The sequence below is a fragment of the Sorex araneus genome, chromosome 7 (assembly GCF_027595985.1).
Source record: "Sorex araneus isolate mSorAra2 chromosome 7, mSorAra2.pri, whole genome shotgun sequence".
NCBI lineage: Eukaryota > Metazoa > Chordata > Mammalia > Eulipotyphla > Soricidae > Sorex > Sorex araneus.
The window spans coordinates 64,716,706-64,736,124 of NC_073308.1; the positions used below are offsets into that span (position 1 = coordinate 64,716,706).

At 46.3% G+C, this 19,419-nt stretch overlaps 1 protein-coding gene across 2 annotated transcripts in view; it reads left to right on the top strand.

The window, feature by feature from the left end:
* Nucleotides 1-19,419, top strand: part of SLC10A7 (solute carrier family 10 member 7) — a 202,711-nt gene that overhangs the window by 134,564 nt on the left and 48,728 nt on the right. For both annotated transcript variants that reach the window (XM_055144943.1, XM_004606192.2), the window contains one exon: nt 18,096-18,131. In XM_055144943.1, coding sequence (XP_055000918.1) covers nt 18,096-18,131 — 36 coding nt within the window. The remainder of the gene's footprint in view (nt 1-18,095; nt 18,132-19,419) is intronic.

Below are 19,419 nucleotides of genomic sequence, written 5' to 3' on the forward strand. Positions count from 1 at the left end.
CCAATATGTTGGAATGTTTCCACATTCTCAGCGGGTAGAAATCATTTGTTTAAGAAAGGAAAGCTAAGAAAGACAGCGCTTCTAAGGGTCGGTTCTGCTCAGCTTATTTCTGAATGACCAGTGAATTGTTATCTTAAATATAAGAGGTAAGAAAATTAATTTGATTTCCATCCGATTTGGGTCCTCTCTAATTTTTGTTTTGAGGGCCACACCCAGCAGTGCTCGGGGACTCCCCTTGCTCTGTGCTCAAGAATCATTCCTGGTGGGGCTCAGGGGGTCCAGATGCAGGGTTAGAGGTCAAGGTGGGGTGGGCTGCATGCGAGTCAAACGCCTAAACTCCCTCTACTCTCTCCCCAGCCTGGGCCCGCCGTGATTCTTGGCATTTGTTTGTAAATGTGCTTTCAGTTTTACAGACTTGCCTGAACATTACAATGCATGATCTAGACTGTTTCATAATGGCAAAATGAGACTGCCACACTCTAATATTATACAAAATTAGGGCACATTTTGGCTGGTCACCTCACAATATTTACATGCCACCTAAATTATTTTGTAAAAACTGGACTTTAAAATTCCTACCCCAGAAGTATTTACAAATGAGGATATACATTCTAACATGTGTTTAAATTTACAGAAGATTCAAATGATTGCTTTTCATGCACTGCAGTTTGCTCCAGAAAAAGAGAAAAAATATGCTTTTCTAAAATCCACAGCTCTTAACTCTTAGATGTTCAAAAGCTCGTCCAAAACCTTCCAGGAAAGCAAATAAAAGTCATTTTCCTTAGACTAAATCATTTCCCCAAATTTTCTCAAGCACATTTATGAGGCACTAGGAGCACGTGAGAGTTCTTTTTCACGCTTTAAATACAAAGCACGCCAGCTGCGACCCCAGCTATCCACCAGAGAAAGGGAGAATAACTAAATTTCTGCAGCAATGTGGAGAAGTAAATTTATTGAAATCCCAGTGAAAGCTTTTGTAGTGCTTGGTATAATAGGGGAAATTCCATAAGATATCTGAGATTGCATTTTCTTCTTGGTAATCTTCCTGGTCCGCGGCCACCCCCCTTCCCCCCCCCCATCAGACCACAAACAGGCTTCATTCATTTAGGAGCAAAACCTGCCCCTCAGAAGGCAGCCAGGTTTGGGGATTACAAGACATTTTATTTCAAATAACGTGACGACTCCTTGTTGTAAACACAGAACAGATTGGATTTGGTGTCGGAGCTGGGTAGAGCCCCACCCGGGTCAGGGTATCTAAGGAACGAATCCCCCAAAGTGCTGGTCTTGTTGAGCTCACATCAGCCTCTCCTGTGTCTGTTTCCGAGGCTTTCCCCCTTGTTATATTTTTGGTTTCATTTCAAGTACATTTATTTTTTTTTTTTTGACATTTATTTTCTCACTTCTTACGAGGAGTCACCTTAGGTGCTGGGGTTTCTGCATTTCTTCGCAGAGACCCGATTCTTCTCACCTGTGTTTTGAAAGGAAGACGGTATCTTTTGTTGTCGCTCCCACCTACCGCAGGCTGACAGGCCGGGCTGCTGGCTGGAGCAGGAGCTGTACATTTAATACATAATAGATGACTTGGGGCCGTGCATGCGGTACCAGGACACCAGACATCAGGATCACCGTGCCATGCGGGGGAGGGGGAGGGGGGCTGAGGTCTTTGATTTTTCCATTTCTGAATAGAAATAACTCCTTGCTAAGTAACACAGATTCCAGAAGTAAGTTTACTCTGGTAGTAATTATTCCAGAAGACAAAATGTTTGCCAGCAATAAAAGATTTGGACAGTCTTTTTTTTTTTTTTTGAGTTTTGAAGCCATATCCGGTGGTGCTCAGGGCTTACTCCTGGTTCAGTGCTCAGGGTCACTCCTGGCAGAACTCCAGGGACACTAAAGGGTGCTGAATGGAACCCGGGTCAGCCACCTGCAGGGAAAGCGCCCGGTGTGTTTTCTCCCTGGCCCCGTGACATTCAGACTTCACTGCACTGCCCACCGTCCAAACATCTCTCCGCTTAGCAACACAGGTCAACATTCAGTTTGGCTACACGGTTAATCATGTTTTAAAACTGGAAGTTTGCGGGCGAACTTCCAAAGAGCACTTCTTCTTGAGCCTTCTTCGTCCTGTCACCCTTCCTGATCCTTTGATTGGCAGGGAGAGGAGAGGTTGCTAGTGGAACTGTCTCTTTTCCATGGGGAGAGGAGTCCGTCTGTGCCGTTTCTTGCAGCGTTCCTTCCCTCGGGGCCCCTGAGCATGCTGCCTCAGTCTCTGAGCCGGGGTCACTCACAGGGACAGAGGTGATTACCCCTTCGAAGCCAGCCCCTCCCAAGTGCTTGTATCACTTGTATCACTTGTCATTCCGTTGATCTTCTATTTGCTTGACGGGCACCAGTAATGTCTCCATTCGTCCCTATCGCGTGCTAGTGCAGCCCAATGGTATCTGCTCGCTCCAGGGACACAAAGAGCCTCAAACCGTTCATTCAGGGTTTTGACGAAGAAGTCTGGCCATCTCATTGGTGGGCGGCCACGCGGTCTTTTGACGTCCCATGGAATCCAGTCGGTAACAGCTCTAGTCCAGCGATCGTCTCTGAATCGCATTACGTGTCCGGCCCATCTGATTTTCGACGCCGTGGCAAACGAGACAGCGTCCCTGATTCTTGACCGTCGACGGAGGTCGGAACTCCGGATTCCTTCTCTCCGGATTCCTTCTCTCCGGATTCCTTCTCTCACTTGAGTACTGCTGTCTCCCAAGTGCTACTGCACCAAATCCCAACCTTTCCTGCTTCCAAGAAACCTCCTTCTGGCAGAACTTTTAGCTTCCGAGCCATCGGAGGTGTTTCCCAGAAAGCATCCTGCTAGAACTATGACGAGAACCTGAGCAGCTGGACTCACTGCGTGCTCAGACTTTCTGAAGCCACCTTTTGCAGCCCTCACGCTGCGCTCCGTTACATCGACATCACAGTGTGCACCAGAGTTGAGGTTAAAGCCAAGAACACAGGACTTTCGTTTAAAAATGACAATACACCCCCCACAAGATACATAGGTATACGCCTGTTAATGAGATTGAAGACTTGTTTCCAGAACAAAAAAAAAAAAGAGCTGGGCGGAAGAGTGCTATTGTTTGAGTCTTGGTAGCAGCTCAGTCTCTTTCCGTGTAAGCGTCTGTCACAGCCAATTAGGAGAGAACGAGAGTAAAATGGGGCAAATGATGCCTTATTTGGGTCATGAAAGATCACGCAAGTAGGTTTTAGCTCAGTGACCCCTTCAAAATAGGTTCAGAGACCCCAGGGCCCCTAACCACATGATAACGGCTGCTGATCTGGAAGCATGCGTGTAATTTACAGAACAGGATGCTCCTGGAGTCAGAGGACAGTGCTACAGGTGACGCGCCAGGCAGTATACCCGGGGAACCAAAAGCACCCAGACGGCGTGGCTCAAATCTGTGCCCGATTTTCATGACTCCTGTGTATGAGCCCGTTATAGGCTCTTAAAAGCCGCCAAAGCATTTTTAGTGTTAGCAGAGAGACTCTTAACGGTTTGGTTTGATTTGGTTTTGTTTTTTTCAGCAGTATTTGAAATTCCGGATCTTGATGTTTTTGCCTCATTCGTGGGGGACTAAGGCCTATTCCTCATTCAAAGTCAATTTGTTTATCCCCCACCACTTCCGGTGAGCGGGAGGTCACTGGGCTTTCTATGCTGGCCGGGAGACTTTGGCTTCACTGTGTTTACCTTTCAGGAAGAACTGATTTGTGGGGTGTAACTGAGGGGACATGAGGGTTGTTGATCTTCGTGGTCTCTGCTGGTTCAAAAATGACACAATGTGGGGCTGGAGCGATAGCACAGCAGATAGGGCGTTTGCCTTGTGCGTGGCCGACCCTGGTCCGATTCCCAGCATCCCATATGGTCCCCCAAGCACCACCAAGACTAATTCCTGAGTGCAGAGCCAGGAGTAACCCCTGAGCGTCGTTGGGTGTGACAACAAAAAGAAAAAAAAAAAAAAAAGAAGAAGCCCAAAAATGACACTATGTTATCTTCTTCTCTTTTCCAAGACACATCGAGTTCCTTTCCAGGGGTCCGGTTGCATTCCTTGGGGTTCCTTTTAATCGCGCTGTGTGCTGATGATGTAAATTCCTTCCATCACTCTTAGTGAAATGAGTTCTGCCACTTACTAATCACGCTAACCACAGATTCCTGTCCCTTCAGTATAAAGTGCTTTATTCCTTCCCTCTCACAATGCAGGAAGCACATGCAGGGAGGGGAGAGGAAGGCCAGACTGATGGAGGAGGGTTGAGAAGTCCAGGGCTTTGCCTGGCCTTGATGCCTGTCAAGGAGAATTCATGCTTTTATAACTGGCTCCCCTGAATCTTTATTCATTTCCATTCTGTAAGTGATAAAAAAAAAACAATGAAAATCTAAAAGGACGATGGAAATGCTATTTGTGCTCCTTCATTTGAACTCCAATTTTTTAGGGTTTTTTTTTTTTTGATGTGTCACTCATCCATAAATGGTGAGGGGTATGTCAGGCCTGGTCAAAGGTCACAAATGAGTAGCCTACAGGCCACACGTAGACCACAGATGTGCTTTCCTTGGGCTGCATCATGGTGTGTGTGTGTGTGTGTGTGTGTGTGTGTGTGAGAGAGAGAGAGAGAGAGAGAGAGAGAGAGAGAGAGAGAGAGAGAGAGAGAGAGCGTGCGCACGCACGTACGTGTATATGTGCATACGAAGTTAAATTATAAAGTATTTTTCTAGATTGTTCCCACTCCTATTACGGGACACGTAGCCTGATTTGTGCACTTGCCTTCTCGGTCTGCCCACAGCCAGCACTTGAATGAGCTGCACTGCCCAGTCAGTCACATTTCAGGAGAACAGAAATATAGAACCCAAGAAGGTTACACTATATACCAGGACATAAGGAATTGCCTAATAAAAATGGTTTGACCGAAGGAAATCATTTGACAAGAACCTCTAATCACTGGGTTCTTTATTCACAGACAAGAAAAATAATTTTTAAGGTTAATAAAAAAATAACATCTATTGAGAAACTTGCCTCAAAAATGACATTGTATGAAGATGCTTTTAATAACTTCGCAAATTAGAGTATGTAATTATGAGAGCAGGGTCTGTCTCCCAGGGATTTCATTTATCAAAATTTTGCTTTTCATTATGTTACTTGCATGACTTTAGTTTGTGTAAAAAAAAAAAAATCTTATTTAACGTACATTTAAATATATAGAATCAGCCACACAAGTAATTTGTCAAGTGTAGAACTCCTCAGCCTTAGTTTATCTGTAAGGACCCACAGTGCCACCTAGTGCTTTGTATTTTATTTTGCATAATATTTTTGTAAATGAAAAATTCAAGTGATCACGTTTTAGTGTCAGGCATGGAATGGAAATCAACATATTAATAAGCATAGCTATAAAAACAATGAGATGAATTATTACATGTTTTAATATTATCAGTGGAACAAAAAATGATGGATTATATAATAGAACTTTTTTTTAAATTAGTGATACTTTAATTAGTAGGATACTTGTCATGCACATGGAGGACTGGGTCCAATCCTCAAACCCTCATATGGGCCCTCAAGTCCAGGAGTAAGCAAGCCCTGAGCACTGCCAGGTGTGGCCCCCAAAATATTTAAATTTTTAAAAACTCTGGTATTTTAGCTCATGCCTAGAGATACTCTTTCAAAGGCAAGTGTATGTGATCTGATGAAGTTATTGGTAAGGTTTTTGGGGTTTTCTTTTTTTGTTTTTGTTTTTTTGCTTTTTGGATCGTACCCAGCAATGCTAGGGTTTACTCCTGGCTCTGTACTCAGAAATTACTCCTGGCGGTGCTTGGGGGACCATATGGGATGCCGGGGATCGAACCTGGGTCAGCCACGTGCAAGGCAAACGCCCACACTATCACTGTACTATCACTCCAGCCCCATTATTGGTAAGTTTTTAATCCAAAGCAGTTGCTGATTTTATCTGTTATTTTTATTTGCCTCTGTGTAACCTGGGAAAGTAATTCTTCCAGGTTTCTTCTGGAAATCCAGGAATAAATTATATTTTTGTAGTCTTTTATATCAGCAGATTCTTTTATAGAACTAGTGTAGTGGGGAGAAGGTAAAGCTCTATGCAGAATCATGTGAATATTTTAAGAAAACCCTGACTTGAAGGACCAAGGAAGGCTTAGGTGGGCAGTGGCAGAGGAGGGGAATGGGCGGTTGTGGATTTGTTCTTTTCTATAAAAAGGTCTCAAGCAATGGTGACGTTTCTAGGGGGAGAAGGGTGCTAGGAACCTTTACTTTTAATTCTGTAATTATGACTTTTCTATACAATTAAACGTTTTCTAATCAGATCCATGCAATTATTCAAGATCAGCAAGTGTTCTTGGAGTATTGATTATGAACCGTTTTTTCCCCTTGTTATGTTTCTCTTTAAGATAGAACTGAAGGGCTGAGGAGATGGTGCAGGGGTGGTGCTGGACCCTGGGTCGTTCCTCAGCTCCAAGTGCTCTGCAGAGCATGGCTGGCTGTGGCCCCAGGGCTCCTGAGCACCTCAGCCTCCAGCCCTAGCACTGACCCATTAGTCCACCTTGGTCATGTATTTCCACATACCCCTGGGTGTGGTGTGAGTCCCCACCCCACCCACCCCCAAGCAAGAACAAACAGAAACTCAATTTTTTATTTTCATAAAAATGTAAAGAAACTCTAATTATGAGACACAGTACATATCTATGCTTGGGCTTGTAATATAAAGGCGGCTCTGTGTGCATGACTTTTAAATCATGTGTCATGGAAACTCCAAGGAGGCAAGAGTTTCCATGACACAGATTTGTCAGACTGTGTTGCTGATATCTGGAATTCTCTCTGGCACATAGTAAGTGCTCAGTAAATTATTTTTAAGGAGTGAATGAATAAGCATACATCGTACAATATTCAACTTGATATGGCTAAGGGGTTATGATAAAATATATATATATGTGAATACCTGGATTCATATATACATACATATCAATACATTTTTAGGTGATTTTATTTAAAACATAACTACCGATGGCTGCTATTTCAGAGTTTATAAGACAGTTACACTTTGAGATATTGTATCCTGGCCCTTTGGGGCTTGTTTTATGCATACCCAGTAGCCATATTTGAGGGCTTGATCAAGAGGAAACTCTTTCAGATGTTTCGTAAATAACAGTACCCTCATCATTTGCCTTTCATATTTCAGTGGCTGATAACGGCATCATCATGATGACCTAGCAGTTACTACTTCCAAAGTTCTTGCCACGACCCATATTAATCCTAAAACAATAATTATTCATTATGAAACAATTCTTAATTACATATTAAAAATGCCATGGACTTTTATAGCTACCTGTCAGTGGAGATCCATTCATAGACACCAACTATTGTTTTGTGTGGTTGTGTTTCTTAAAGGAAGTCGTGGGCATTGATTATTTTTTTTTAACTGTCAAAGCGTGTGAAAGTTGCCCTCTACTGGGGAACTAGAAAAATGACGTTGGCATAGATTTTCAATTGCCTTAAAGACTCTTAGTTCCTTTCGTTGATGTAATTTGCCAAATGATCACTTCTAGATCTCTGGCACGTCAGAGTGCTTAGCCGAGTAGGTCCAAAAATATCTGGGGCCAGCAAGGTAGCTTAGAGGGTTGGAGCACACGTTTTGCAGATACAAAGGATGCTGCATTGGGTCTAGGGTGGCCGCTGAAATTCAGACAGCTTCCCCATGAGTGAGGTCAGCGCTGAGGGCCACCATGCTTGAGTGGAGTGAGGAGGAGGGCTTCAGGAAGCCGTCGGGAAAGCCGCCATTCAGAAAGGAGAGAGAGACAGAGAGAGAGAGACAGAGAGGCAGAGAGTCAGGAGTTGGAGTCGAGCTGCTGAGAATCAGACTTAACTGGGTGTCACAGGGGGCACAGAGTGCAAGAACATCATGTGTATCTCAGAGAGGAGGCTTTCTGGTGGATTTAAAATAATTATTTGGGGGGCTAGAACCATGTACAGAAGATAGGATGCTTGCCTTGCATGCCGCTGACCTGAGTTCGATTCCTGAGCTCACCTGAGCAACACCAGGAGTGATCCCTGAGCACAGAGCCAGGATTAAGCCCCGAGCATTGGGTGTGGCCCAAAATATATAAGTAAAATGCCTATTTTGTGGTTGTTGTTTTAAAAATGAGTTTACTGGGGCTGGAGCGATAGCACAGCGGGTAGGGCGTTTGCCTTGCACGCGGCCGACCCGGGTTCGAATCCCAGCATCCCATATGGTCCCCTGAGCACCGCCAGGGGTGATTCCTGAGTGCATGAGCCAGGAGTGACCCCTGTGCATCGCCGGGTGTGACCCAAAAAGAAAAAAAAAAAATTAAAAAAATAAAAATGAGTTTACTAAAGAATGTCCTTAGGAGCAAATGCTTGGGGCTTACTCTTGGCTCTGTGCTTAGTGACCCACTTGTGGTGCCAGCGAGTGAACCAGAATCACCTACGTGCAGGGCAAGCTGCACACCCTTTGGTCCCCTTTGTTCTTGCCTTTTCCCAGGTGGCTTGTGCAGCGAATCGCCTCGGAAGAGAGAGTTAGTGTTTCCCACTGGAGCAAAGGGCAGATTTGCTCGCTGCTTTAGAAAATGAAGACAGTATTCCCTATAAAGTGAAGGGCAGGCATTCTTCCTGCCCATTATGAAAGGTATGGATTCCTTAAATACGGATCTTCTGTGAAATGCTTCCCACGATATGTGTGGGCAGCTAACTGAGCCCCCTGCAGTGCCCTGCCAACTCGGGGGTCTGCAGAGCCCTATCATACTCAGCCACTCATCCTGCGAGCTAAAGCCCCCTGTCTCTCGCTGAAAATTTTTTTTTAATTGAATCACCGTAAGGTACAGTTATAAGCTTTCATGTTTGAGTTTCAGTCATACAGTGATCACACACCCATCCCTCCACCAGTGCACATTCTCCATCACCAGTGTCCCCAGTATACCCTCCCTTCCCACCCTCCCACTGCCTCCATGGCAGACCATTTCCCCCATACTCTATCTCTACTTTGGGGCATTATGGTTTGCAATACAGATACTGAGAGGTTATCATGTTTGGTCCTTTATCTACTTATAGCACACCTCCTATCCCAAACAATTCTTCCAACCATCATTGACTTAGTGATCCCTTCTCTATTCCAGCTGCCTTCTCCCCCAGCTCTTAAGGCAGGCTTCCAACTATGGGGCAGTATTCCTGGCCCTTGTGTCTACTGTCCTTGGGTGTTAATTTCATATTATGTTATCTTATATTCCACAAATGAGTGCAGTCCTTCTATTTCTGTCCCTCTCTTCCTGACTCATTTCACTTAGCATGATACTCTCCATGTTTATCCATTTATAAGCAAATTTCATGACTTCATCTCTCCTAACAGCTGCATAGTATTCCATTGTGTAAATGTACCAAAGTTTCTTTAACCGGTCATCTGTTCTAGAGCACTTGGGTTGTTTTCAGAGTTTGGCTATTGTGAACAGTGCTGCAATGAACATAAAGGTGCAGATGTCATTTCTACTGTGCATTCTTGCACCCTCTGGATGTATTCCCAGAAGTGGTATTTCGGGATCGTAGGAAAGTCTGGCTGGAAATCTTGTGTCGCCTGCTAGCATCCAGGAAACTTGCCATCTTCCAAGTAGTGTGAGTCTCTTCACTGCTTGAGCTCACCCTTTCCCGGTAATCATGACACAGGTCTCTGGCTACCAGCCTGCCCCTTTCTCTGAACCTCTTTCCCTCATGGGGTGAGACCCTTCTAAAACATAGACACTCAAGTGAAAGCTTCTACAATGTTCTGGCCTCACAGATGGGATACTCTCTCCCTCAGCACCTCATGTATGTGCTCCCTCAGCTCATGAGGAGGAGGTGTCTATTTGTCCTCTTTCCTCTGACGATAAACTTTCCATCTGTGGAAGATTTCTCTCCCCTGGTGGAGATGTTAGGACAGACATCATCCCTTTTGTTGAGTCAATCCCCATTCTCCTGTACCCGCTTTGGACTCTTTGCTTTGAGTTTTGAAAGCTCTTGGGTTTTACCTTTCTAAAAAGCAAACAAGCAAACAACAGAACACAACCAAACATCAACCATTTTTCTTCAGATTCATTCCCTTCACACTCCGGGCCCACAGCGATGGGTTCTATGGCCAAGTTTCTCTGACAAAGTTTGGAGCGGGTAGGGCGTTTGCCTTGTACATGGTCCACCCAGATTCGATCCCCGACATCCCATATGGTCCCCTGAGCATCGCTGGATGTGACCCAAAGAGAAAAAAAAAATTCTCCCTGACAGTTCTTTAAATTCTGCCCCTTGGTCTCCACTCTTTGTCTGCTGTAATCTACTCCAATTTCATTTTCAAACTGATTTTTCCACTGAAATAATTTTCCTCTGGACCTTCACTGAGCTCCAATACACATTTTATTCACCTTACTTTATTCCTATCTTCTCTGTCAGGAAACTAGTAGTTATTGGCTATGCTGTTTTCATCTGGAGGTCTTGGAGACCCTTGAAATTCATCATCTTCTCCAGCAAAAATAAACCTAATTCTACCATGGCTTAGTAATTGACTCTACAGTGTACCTATTTTGTCCAAAATAACTTCTTTCCTTCTTTTTCAGTATACTCCCCCTCCAATTTAGTTAATCTTCCCATGTACATTTCAAATACTTCTTGAATATGTCATGTCTATCTTGATGACTGAGTCCTTCCAGAGTCCAAATCAGCTCCTGCCCGAATTACTGAACAAACCTCTAATTAGTTTCCCTCCTTTTCATTTTCCATCACTTTAATCTCTTCTCTAGACTGCACCCGCCATGATTACGACTTAAAGAAGGGTTATCATCACCAGTCTGTAGCTATAAGCCTTTTCCCCATGCCACAGCAGAGTAAATTCTTTTGAGTGTTTTTTCCTTTCGGAGAGGAAACACAAACTCTCTGTGCGTGCGTTCCTCTGCTTCTCTCACAGCTGCTCCCCTCTTTTCCTTCCAATGTCTTTAATTCCCTTGCTCCAGACCCTTGGTACAGCTCTTCTCCCTGCCTGTGTGTCCCTTCCTCTTCTGGTCTTTCCCCCTTTGCCTGGCTACCTCCTACTCAGCTTAGAGTTCTCCAGTTTTTATTCACCTTCCCCCAAAACTCTCCCATACCACGTTGAGATTTTTCCATGCACTCAGTATTTCCCTGTGATTACTTGTCTGTTCTCCTTTTAAAAGCTGAAGCATCCACTGTGTATTTCTCATCCCCACTGTTCCCCCATACCTACCAGTATAGGGGTCTTGGAATCCCAACCGTAGGTGGCTGTTGAATTTATCCATGACAGATTGAAATCCCAAAAAGCAGTAAGTTTATATCTAATAAGATAATAATAATAATAAATAACTAATAAGAAGTCCCATAAGAATATGAGACCCTTACTTTGATCTAAAAAATGTCACAATATATTGAGAGTAGAGTTACTTTCTCATACAAGTATTGAAAATAAAGAAGGGCAAGGAAGAACTGCATTCTGTAGTGGGTTGTTATGGACCAGGGCATAAATTCATGATAATATTCATATTAATTTGATAAGATTCAGACACTTGGTTTCAGAGGCCAAAAAGTGACTCTATATGGGTAAATAATGCCCTGCAATAGATTAGAAAATTTAGAAAGAATAAAGAAATCCTAAGAAAGCCCCTCCCACAGGCCTCACAGAAACAGAGTCCAGGTAAAAGTTCAAGATGACTGGAATGTGTGTGTTGTCTTTTGGAAGTTTTTCCCTCAGCACCCTCACTGTCTGATACATTGTTAGTACCCAATAAATGTTTAATTAAATGTGTGTCATTGAGACAAGCCAGCTGCCATTCACAGGCTGGCCTTGCTTTCACGGGGTCACCACAGTCTGGGGAGGGAACCTTTGCTTTGCAGGTCCAGAAACCCCGTCGTTAAACCCCTAGGTGGTTGTCCTCTGGGAGGCTGGTGTAGCTGGATAAAGGTATCTGCAGAAAGGCTACCTGGCCAGCAGTGTTGTAATTCAGAGTTCTGTGGCTAGCCCTGACTCAGTCTAGAGAGAAATAACTGGGGGTTTTCAGCCACGGGTATTGTCCACCCCAGATGTGTGATGTCTTTACTGCTGTGCACTGGGCCCGGAAACAGGTCAGAGTGATGGTCTGCGCTGCTTGGGCATCTCCCCCTGGAGGGAGCTATGCACACACCGAGAAACGTCCGACTTTCAGACTCTAAGAAACTTGCTGTGTGAAGATTGGGTTTTAGGGAGGAAGAAAAGGCAGGGGAGGGGAAGGAAGGGGGTGACCCGCCAGTCAGCCACCACGCGCTCTCCTGCTGCCCTTCCCTAGATCCCAGTTCCTCTTTCTTCTGGAAAGTTTACTGTGTCTTGACACCCCAGTTCATCAGGACACATCCTCAGGGGTCATGCACTCTGACCTCCTTGTTTAAATGTAAGTCCTCTCACTTTGGAAGATAATACTACATATGACACAGGTGAAAGTGTCAGGAACTGGGATTTTTAATTGACATCAATTTTCCTTTTTGACTCTAAAGGGATCTTTGGCTTGGTGTGAGTACAAGATTCATACTAAAGGAATTGTCAAAGTGTAATTTTGACAAGAGCTAAAAGCATATCTGTAGAATGGACAGGTGTCAGACATGTATGGACTGACTCATGAAGGAAACAGCGGGAAGGGAAACTTGGTTTGAAAAAGATCATACAAATGGAGATTATAATTTGTCAAGCAAGCAGGCCGAAGTTACTTGCAAATCTGGCTAATTACCTAATGAATAATAGAACCAATAGCTGCTGTGACTGATTTTTCACTAGTCAGAAAGAGTTTTGTCCCCACTAGACAAAATGTTGTAAACAGACATACAGTTTTACAGCTTGGGCACAACCAGTAGTATATGGAAGTCAAACCAAGGTGTATCCCTCTGGACTGCTGGGTAGTTCACGAACTGACCTGTTCTCCAAAGCTCTTGAACGACTGAACTCCTGTTTGAACAAGCTGTTCCACACTGGGTACATTTTTATTCACTTGCCTCTTCTGCTGTGGACTCTGGCTTTATGGTGGGGTAGTGTGTGGAAGGGAAAACTCAGAACCCCCTCGCCCCCAAGAGGGAGCAGGGACCCACCCCCACACGGTCCCCCACTCTCAGCCTGGAGACTCCTTATGTGGGGACAGCTTGCTCACTCCTGTTTCCTCTGAAAACGTTCCCCAGGGAACAGGTATTCACTCCATACAAACTCTTCCACTTCCAAGGCCTTCACCAGGAAGGCGAGTCACCCAGTTGGTGGGGCTTGGGTCTGGGGAAGAGGGTGGTGGGGATGGTGGGAGTGAGTGTAAAGAAGACCTTGCCCACTGCAGAAAAGCCAGGGCCAGGCCGGCCTATGCCAACATCCGTGGCTTCCCCAGCGGCGGGCAGCCAGGACAGTGTCATGTGACTGCTGCAAAGGCGGGAGAGGTCCAGATCATACTGCAGGTGAGGACTGAGCCTCCTCAGAAAACCCAGGATTCATCATCATCATCATCATCATCATCATCATCATCTTCATCCCGTTGATCATCGATTTTCTCGAGCAGTCTCAGTAACATCTCCATTTGTCCTAGCCCTGAGATTTTAGCAGCCTCTCTTTACTCGTCCTTCCCAATGGTGCCGCATTGGAGGCTCTTTCAGGGTCAGGGGAATGAGATCCATCATTGTTACTGTTTTTGGCATATGAATACGCCACAGGGAGTTTGCCAGGCTCTCCCAGGCTCTCTCTTGGTAGCTTGCCAGGTTCTCCGAGAGAGAGAACTAGGCTATAAGATGTCGGGAGCTTGGTTTTATAGTCTCTGGATGTTGGCTATTGATGGGATTACACAGACCAGGGGCAGTTTCTGGGTGTGACTGCCTAGCTACTGGAAAATGGGGGATCTGGGCAGAAGAGGCCCAGTCCCAATCCCAGCAGGCTTGGAGATCTCAGCCCCAGGTCCCGCACACCTGGGTTCTTCTGCCAGTTCCTTCATGCATGAGGCTCGTCTGAACATGTGGAGAGGGGTCTTGAGCATGGCTGTGGCTGGGTTCCGGAGGTCTTTGGCTGCCGGGGCTCTGCTCAGGTCGGGAGGGAAACTCAACCCACGCCCTCCAAGGGGCCCCAGTGAAGACAGCCAGGCACGGGGGCAAGAGACTCTGCAGGTTTCATCAATGAGAGAAAATTCAATACTTAACTTTTGCCTTTTAGTTAAGAAAACAATCATTCAGGGGCTGGAGCAGTAGTACATTGGGTAGGGCATTTGCCTTGCACACAGCCAACCCAGGCTCAATCCCCAGCATCCCATATGGTCCCCCTGAGCCAATCAGGAGTGATTCCTGAGCACAGAGCCAGGAGTTAACCTTGAGCACTGCTGGGTGCGTCCTCCCACCCCCCCCCCACACACACACACCCAAAATCAAACCATTTGCTTGGGGCTGGAGAGATAGTACAGCAGTTAAGACATTTGCCTTGTACATGGTAAACCCAGGTTCCATCATTCCTGGCATGAAGATAATTCCCCAGCACTGCCAGGAGTGATCCCTGAGCTCAGAGCCGGGAGTTAAACCTGAACGTTGCCAGGTATGAACCCCCCCCCTCACACACACACAAACACACACACACACCTCCCCCAAAAAGGAAAGAAAATAAGAAATCAAATTTGGACTGTGGTGAAGGGTTATAGATCCCCTGTGGTGCTCTCAAACCAGCGCTTCATCAATAGAAAGGAAAGAGAAGCCGGGCAGAGCGAAGCGTCCTTTCCAAAACTTAGTTCAGGACGTGGGTTTGTTGGAGGCTTGAGAAGTCAGTGCTGGTGTCTGTATGAGTCCAGTGGCTTCTGCGGAAAAGCACTAAAGACCATTTTCTATTTAAAAGAGGGGAAAAGATAACTTCGTAAGTCACAGTGCTTTAACTTTGAAAAGTAGAAAAAAAAATAGATAGTTTACTCCAGTGTTGCCTTTTCCCTAAGTCCTTTTGTTGAAAGTGGCGTAGTCACAGTTTTGCTGGTATTTGAAAGTTTCTTGGTTCGTATTTTGATGCAACTAAATCTCAGGGCCTCTGATTTAGCACCTTCCCCCCCCCCCCCACCACCGCTCTTCCCTAAGTCATTGAAATATATTCACCCAGTCGTTCACATCAGAGGTGTAAATGGATTTTTTGAAGGGTTTTTATAGGACAATCAAAGACCATCACTTTGTGGCTTGACTTTCAGGTACTGCCGTCAGATGTTCTCCCTGCGTCTCACGGCTGTGTTGACCTTGACTTGGCCAGGAGGGCATCACCGCCACATCCCCCCACCCCGCCACCCCCCGTGGTAGAACTTCTATGCAGAGCCTCATTGCTTTTGCTCATTTCCTTAGGATTTACTCAGAGAGAGAGAGAGAGAGAGAGAGAGAGAGAGAGAGAGAGAAAGGGAAACGCTCTGAGCCCCCTGTGTGCCGGAGAACCATCACCTGCTTGTTTGACTTGCCACTTTCCGGGGGTCACGGCTGTTCCTATTTATGTGTTCAGTTCGCCCTTTCTAGAAAAGATCCTTGCAAGCACCTAACTTAAAAAGAGAATTCGCCTTGTCCCAGAGAAGCCTTAATCCTCTGTCTGTTTTGTGTCATCCAAATGCCGTCCTGAGTCTGAAGCCCTACCCGGGTCTGCTCTTTAAGATACAGCCAATGGGAAGAGCTGAAGATGGTGGCGACTTTTCTTTCGGGATCCGGGAGCTGAGCACTGGAGTCAGGGAACGAGAGTTGGATTCTTGGCACATGTTTGCTTCATTTTTCACCCAGCCGTGGTTCTCCTCCCCGGGTTGGGGGGCACCTCCTCGCAGGGTTTTGTGAGTGTGACCTGGCATCCACAGCGGCTTAGCTCATCATCCAGTCGAAGATAAATGCTCCCAGGATATTGGCTGTTACTTCTCAAATAACCACTGGCGTGGCCTCCCCAAAGCTTACGTGGGGCGCTATGCTCAGGACATGCCCTGCCACTGCCGCGTTCCCTGATGTACCTGAAAACCAGACTTCAGCAGCCTATGACGATCTGTTCTTAGCTAATGCAAACAGATAAGGAAATTTCGCGAATCCGAGTTAGAAATTCAAGTTCTGATGTGTATGAATTGGTTACTCTGTTGGGAACACATATCCTAAGACTTGGAAAAAATAAAATAACACCCAAGTGTGTCGGTAACTATCTGCTGGAGCCAGCTGGGCTGTGGGTCTCCAGCTGATTCGGGCGCTTTGCCTTTGAGAATGAAGGGGTTCGCCGAATGACAGGCTTACAGCAACTGGTCCCTGCGTGTGGCGAACAGAGCAGGGTAGAAAGCCACACGGGCTGCTGAATCGACGGCCCAGGGACCAGCGGCAGTGAGGAGCCAATTCGCTCTGTCCAGCCTGGGAGTTGGACAAGGCAGGCTTGAGCCCAGGTTTTCCCTCTTCATTTGCTGTGTGACTTTGGGCCAGCTGCCTGACTTTGCTAAATTCCTTTTTTTTTTTTTTCCCTACAGAATGGGGCCTGTATGTAGCCTGACTCCTTCCATAAGGGAAAGTCAGACTTTACAAATGTGTGTGGAAGTGCTAACGCAGAATATTATTCATAAATTTTGTTTGTTTGGTGGGGGGCATGGTCGGTGGTACTCAGGGCTTACTTCTGACCCTGTGCTCAGAGAGCACTCCTGGCAGTACTCAGGGGGCTACAGGGGGTGCTGGGAATTGAGCCTGGATCAGCAGTGTGCAAGGCATGCACCGGGCCCCTGTACTGTTGGTTGCAAAGGAAATTACGTTGAGCCCCAGAAAGAACGTGGTCCTCATGTTCACTCCTCTGACATAGAACAAGTGTCTCCAGGGGGTGACCGTGCTCAGCCTTCTTCCCGCGTGAACACGCTTATCCTACCGCTGTTGCAGGTGAGAGATTCCTTCCCGGGCCACACCTAGGAGGATGTAGTTACTGTCACGACAGAAAGACTTCCGTATAACAGTAACGGAGGGATCCCAGTGAAGCTCGATCCTGGGCATCCTATAGCCTCCACCTGTCTGTCTGTCGGTCTGTCTCCGTACCCACTTAGCAATTTTAAAGTCCCAAGTCAAATTCGTGAACAAAAATATGAAAGGCTTCCCCCCCCCACCTTGTCTACATGGCGATGAAGTGTTGAGATAGATAGATAGTTAGAGAGAGAGAGAGAGAGAGAGAGAGAGAGAGAGAGAGAGAGAGAGAGAGAGAGAGAGAGAGAGAGAAGGCGGGCGCTGAGAGGGATGAATCATCAGCTGCTGACCGACATCTGAGACGTCAGCCCAGTCCCCAACTCCAGCACCTGACTTTCAAGATTTACCTTCCCGAAACCTGAGAGCTTGTACCAAGCCCCGGCGAACAACAGCCTCAAACTGTTCCCTGTCATGGAAGAAAACAAATCTTTTGCCCCTTCCTGCCTCGGGGAGGCAGAGGGACCACCGTGGCCCAGTGTGGCTGAATTAGATGAAAGACTCGCCTCGCTCCACGGAGACACGGAGTCTAATCAAGTGAAATGAGTTTGCGATCCCAGCTCATTTCCTGGGGGACATCAGCTCACATTACAAAACCGCGACATCTCATTCATCACCCCTGACGTAGTCTTTGCTCGGGAGAGCACCCCGACGGGGACTCAAGCACCTGTCTTTCCTTGAAAGGGGGCACTTTATCCAACTTAGAGTTGAAAGCCTAGGAGGGAGAAGGCGGGCCTGTCGCCCCCGAGGGAGACGGCGGCAGCGTGGGAGGGATCAGAAGGGATGAGTTTTGGGGAGATGGGGGGGCACTTGCAAATGATGTCAGGGGGGTTGGAACGTGATAGGGAGAGCTGAGATGGGGGTCCCCTCTGCTGTACCTCCTCCATTTGAGGAAACGGCAGTGGGAAGGGGAAGGTGTTCTGTGACTCAGTGTAACTGGCCCAGGGTGGCTGGAACAGCAGCCCCGCCCGCCAGGAGTGACTCCTGAGCACAGATCCCGGAGTCGGCCCTGATCACCACGGGGTGTGGCCCCACCGTGAAACCTGAATAAAAATGGCAAAGAAGCTGCAGCTGCTTTCCGGGCTAATAAATGACCCTCGTCTCTCTTGTTTCTTCCAGGGCATCGTGATAACGCCGCTGCTCCTGCTGCTTTTTGTGAGTATCTATCTCGATGTTGTCTTTAATACCATTTATGGAAAGTCACCTGCGACCTCTGGAAAAGGTCACGGAGAGGTCAACATTAAAACGTGGCGGCTTTGGCACCACTTTATAACCCTTTCCTCACACGGTTGTCCCCTTGAGCTATCCTGGGGGACAGCACGTAGACACAAAGAGTCCCTAGTATGGGGTGCAAGGATGGATCCCATCAGGACCCAGGTTTGTAGAGGCCTCGGACTCCTCATGAAATCATCGACTCTTTCAGATTCGTGATCTGTGGTCCCAGAGGCTCCGCCCTTTCTTCTCTCCTTATCAAACAAAACGAGAATGCGGTTGCTAGTCCCCCCAGTGTTTTCTAGAACACCTTGGGCCAGGCGCCCCGAGGAAGATTGGATTCCAAGAACAGTCTTGAGAATTAACTGGCTTCATCTCTGCTTAGTAGACAGTCTTGATTTTCATTTTTTCCCTGTGTGTAGTGGGAGGCAATGACTCCTACCCCGGTCTGTCTCCCGAGGTTCTGAATTCCATCTGGGGTGCTGGCTCCGTCCTAGAGCGCGATCCTTGCATGTGTGAGGCCTTGGGTTCAGTCCCCGACACTGCAAGAAGTGTCTCCCTCTTTCTCGCTCATGTACACACTCACCACAACACAGAGAAATAAAAGGAACAAGCTACCGCTTAACTAAACCAAAATTGTTCTGAAAATAAGAAATGCTAATTAGCTGTCTTCCTTTGGCACAAAGGCATATGAGAAATTAGATGAAAGATTATATAATAGAAATTAATGTTATCTCATGCTGAGAAAAGCATATGTAATCATGAATGATACCTAAAATATTTTATGAACTGTGCATTTTTCATACGCATCTCCCCATTATAAATCACTCCAGTTATCACTGCAGTGTAGGAAGGATATGTTTCTGGGAGTGAAATGTAGCTGTTTGACTAGCACTATTTGTCACTGAGCTAAAACTATGGGGAAATTTTATTTAATTATAATGTAATTACCCAAGTTGGAATTCAATTAGAGTAATAGGGTGAGGGACGGGTCCTCTTCCTCCAAGCTGGAGAGGAAGTGGAGAGGGAGTGATTCGCTACTCAACAGTTGGGTTCTGCATCTTTCATGAAAGGCATCATCTCCAGGTAATCACAAGCGTTCCCATCGTTCCTCAATGGCCAGCTGCATTCTGGGAAACTAAGAGCAACCAAGTCGCCTCCCTCAGCACAACCAGCCTCACTAACCTGGACTCCACCCAGTCCGAGTTTGAAACGAATGAATATCGATGTG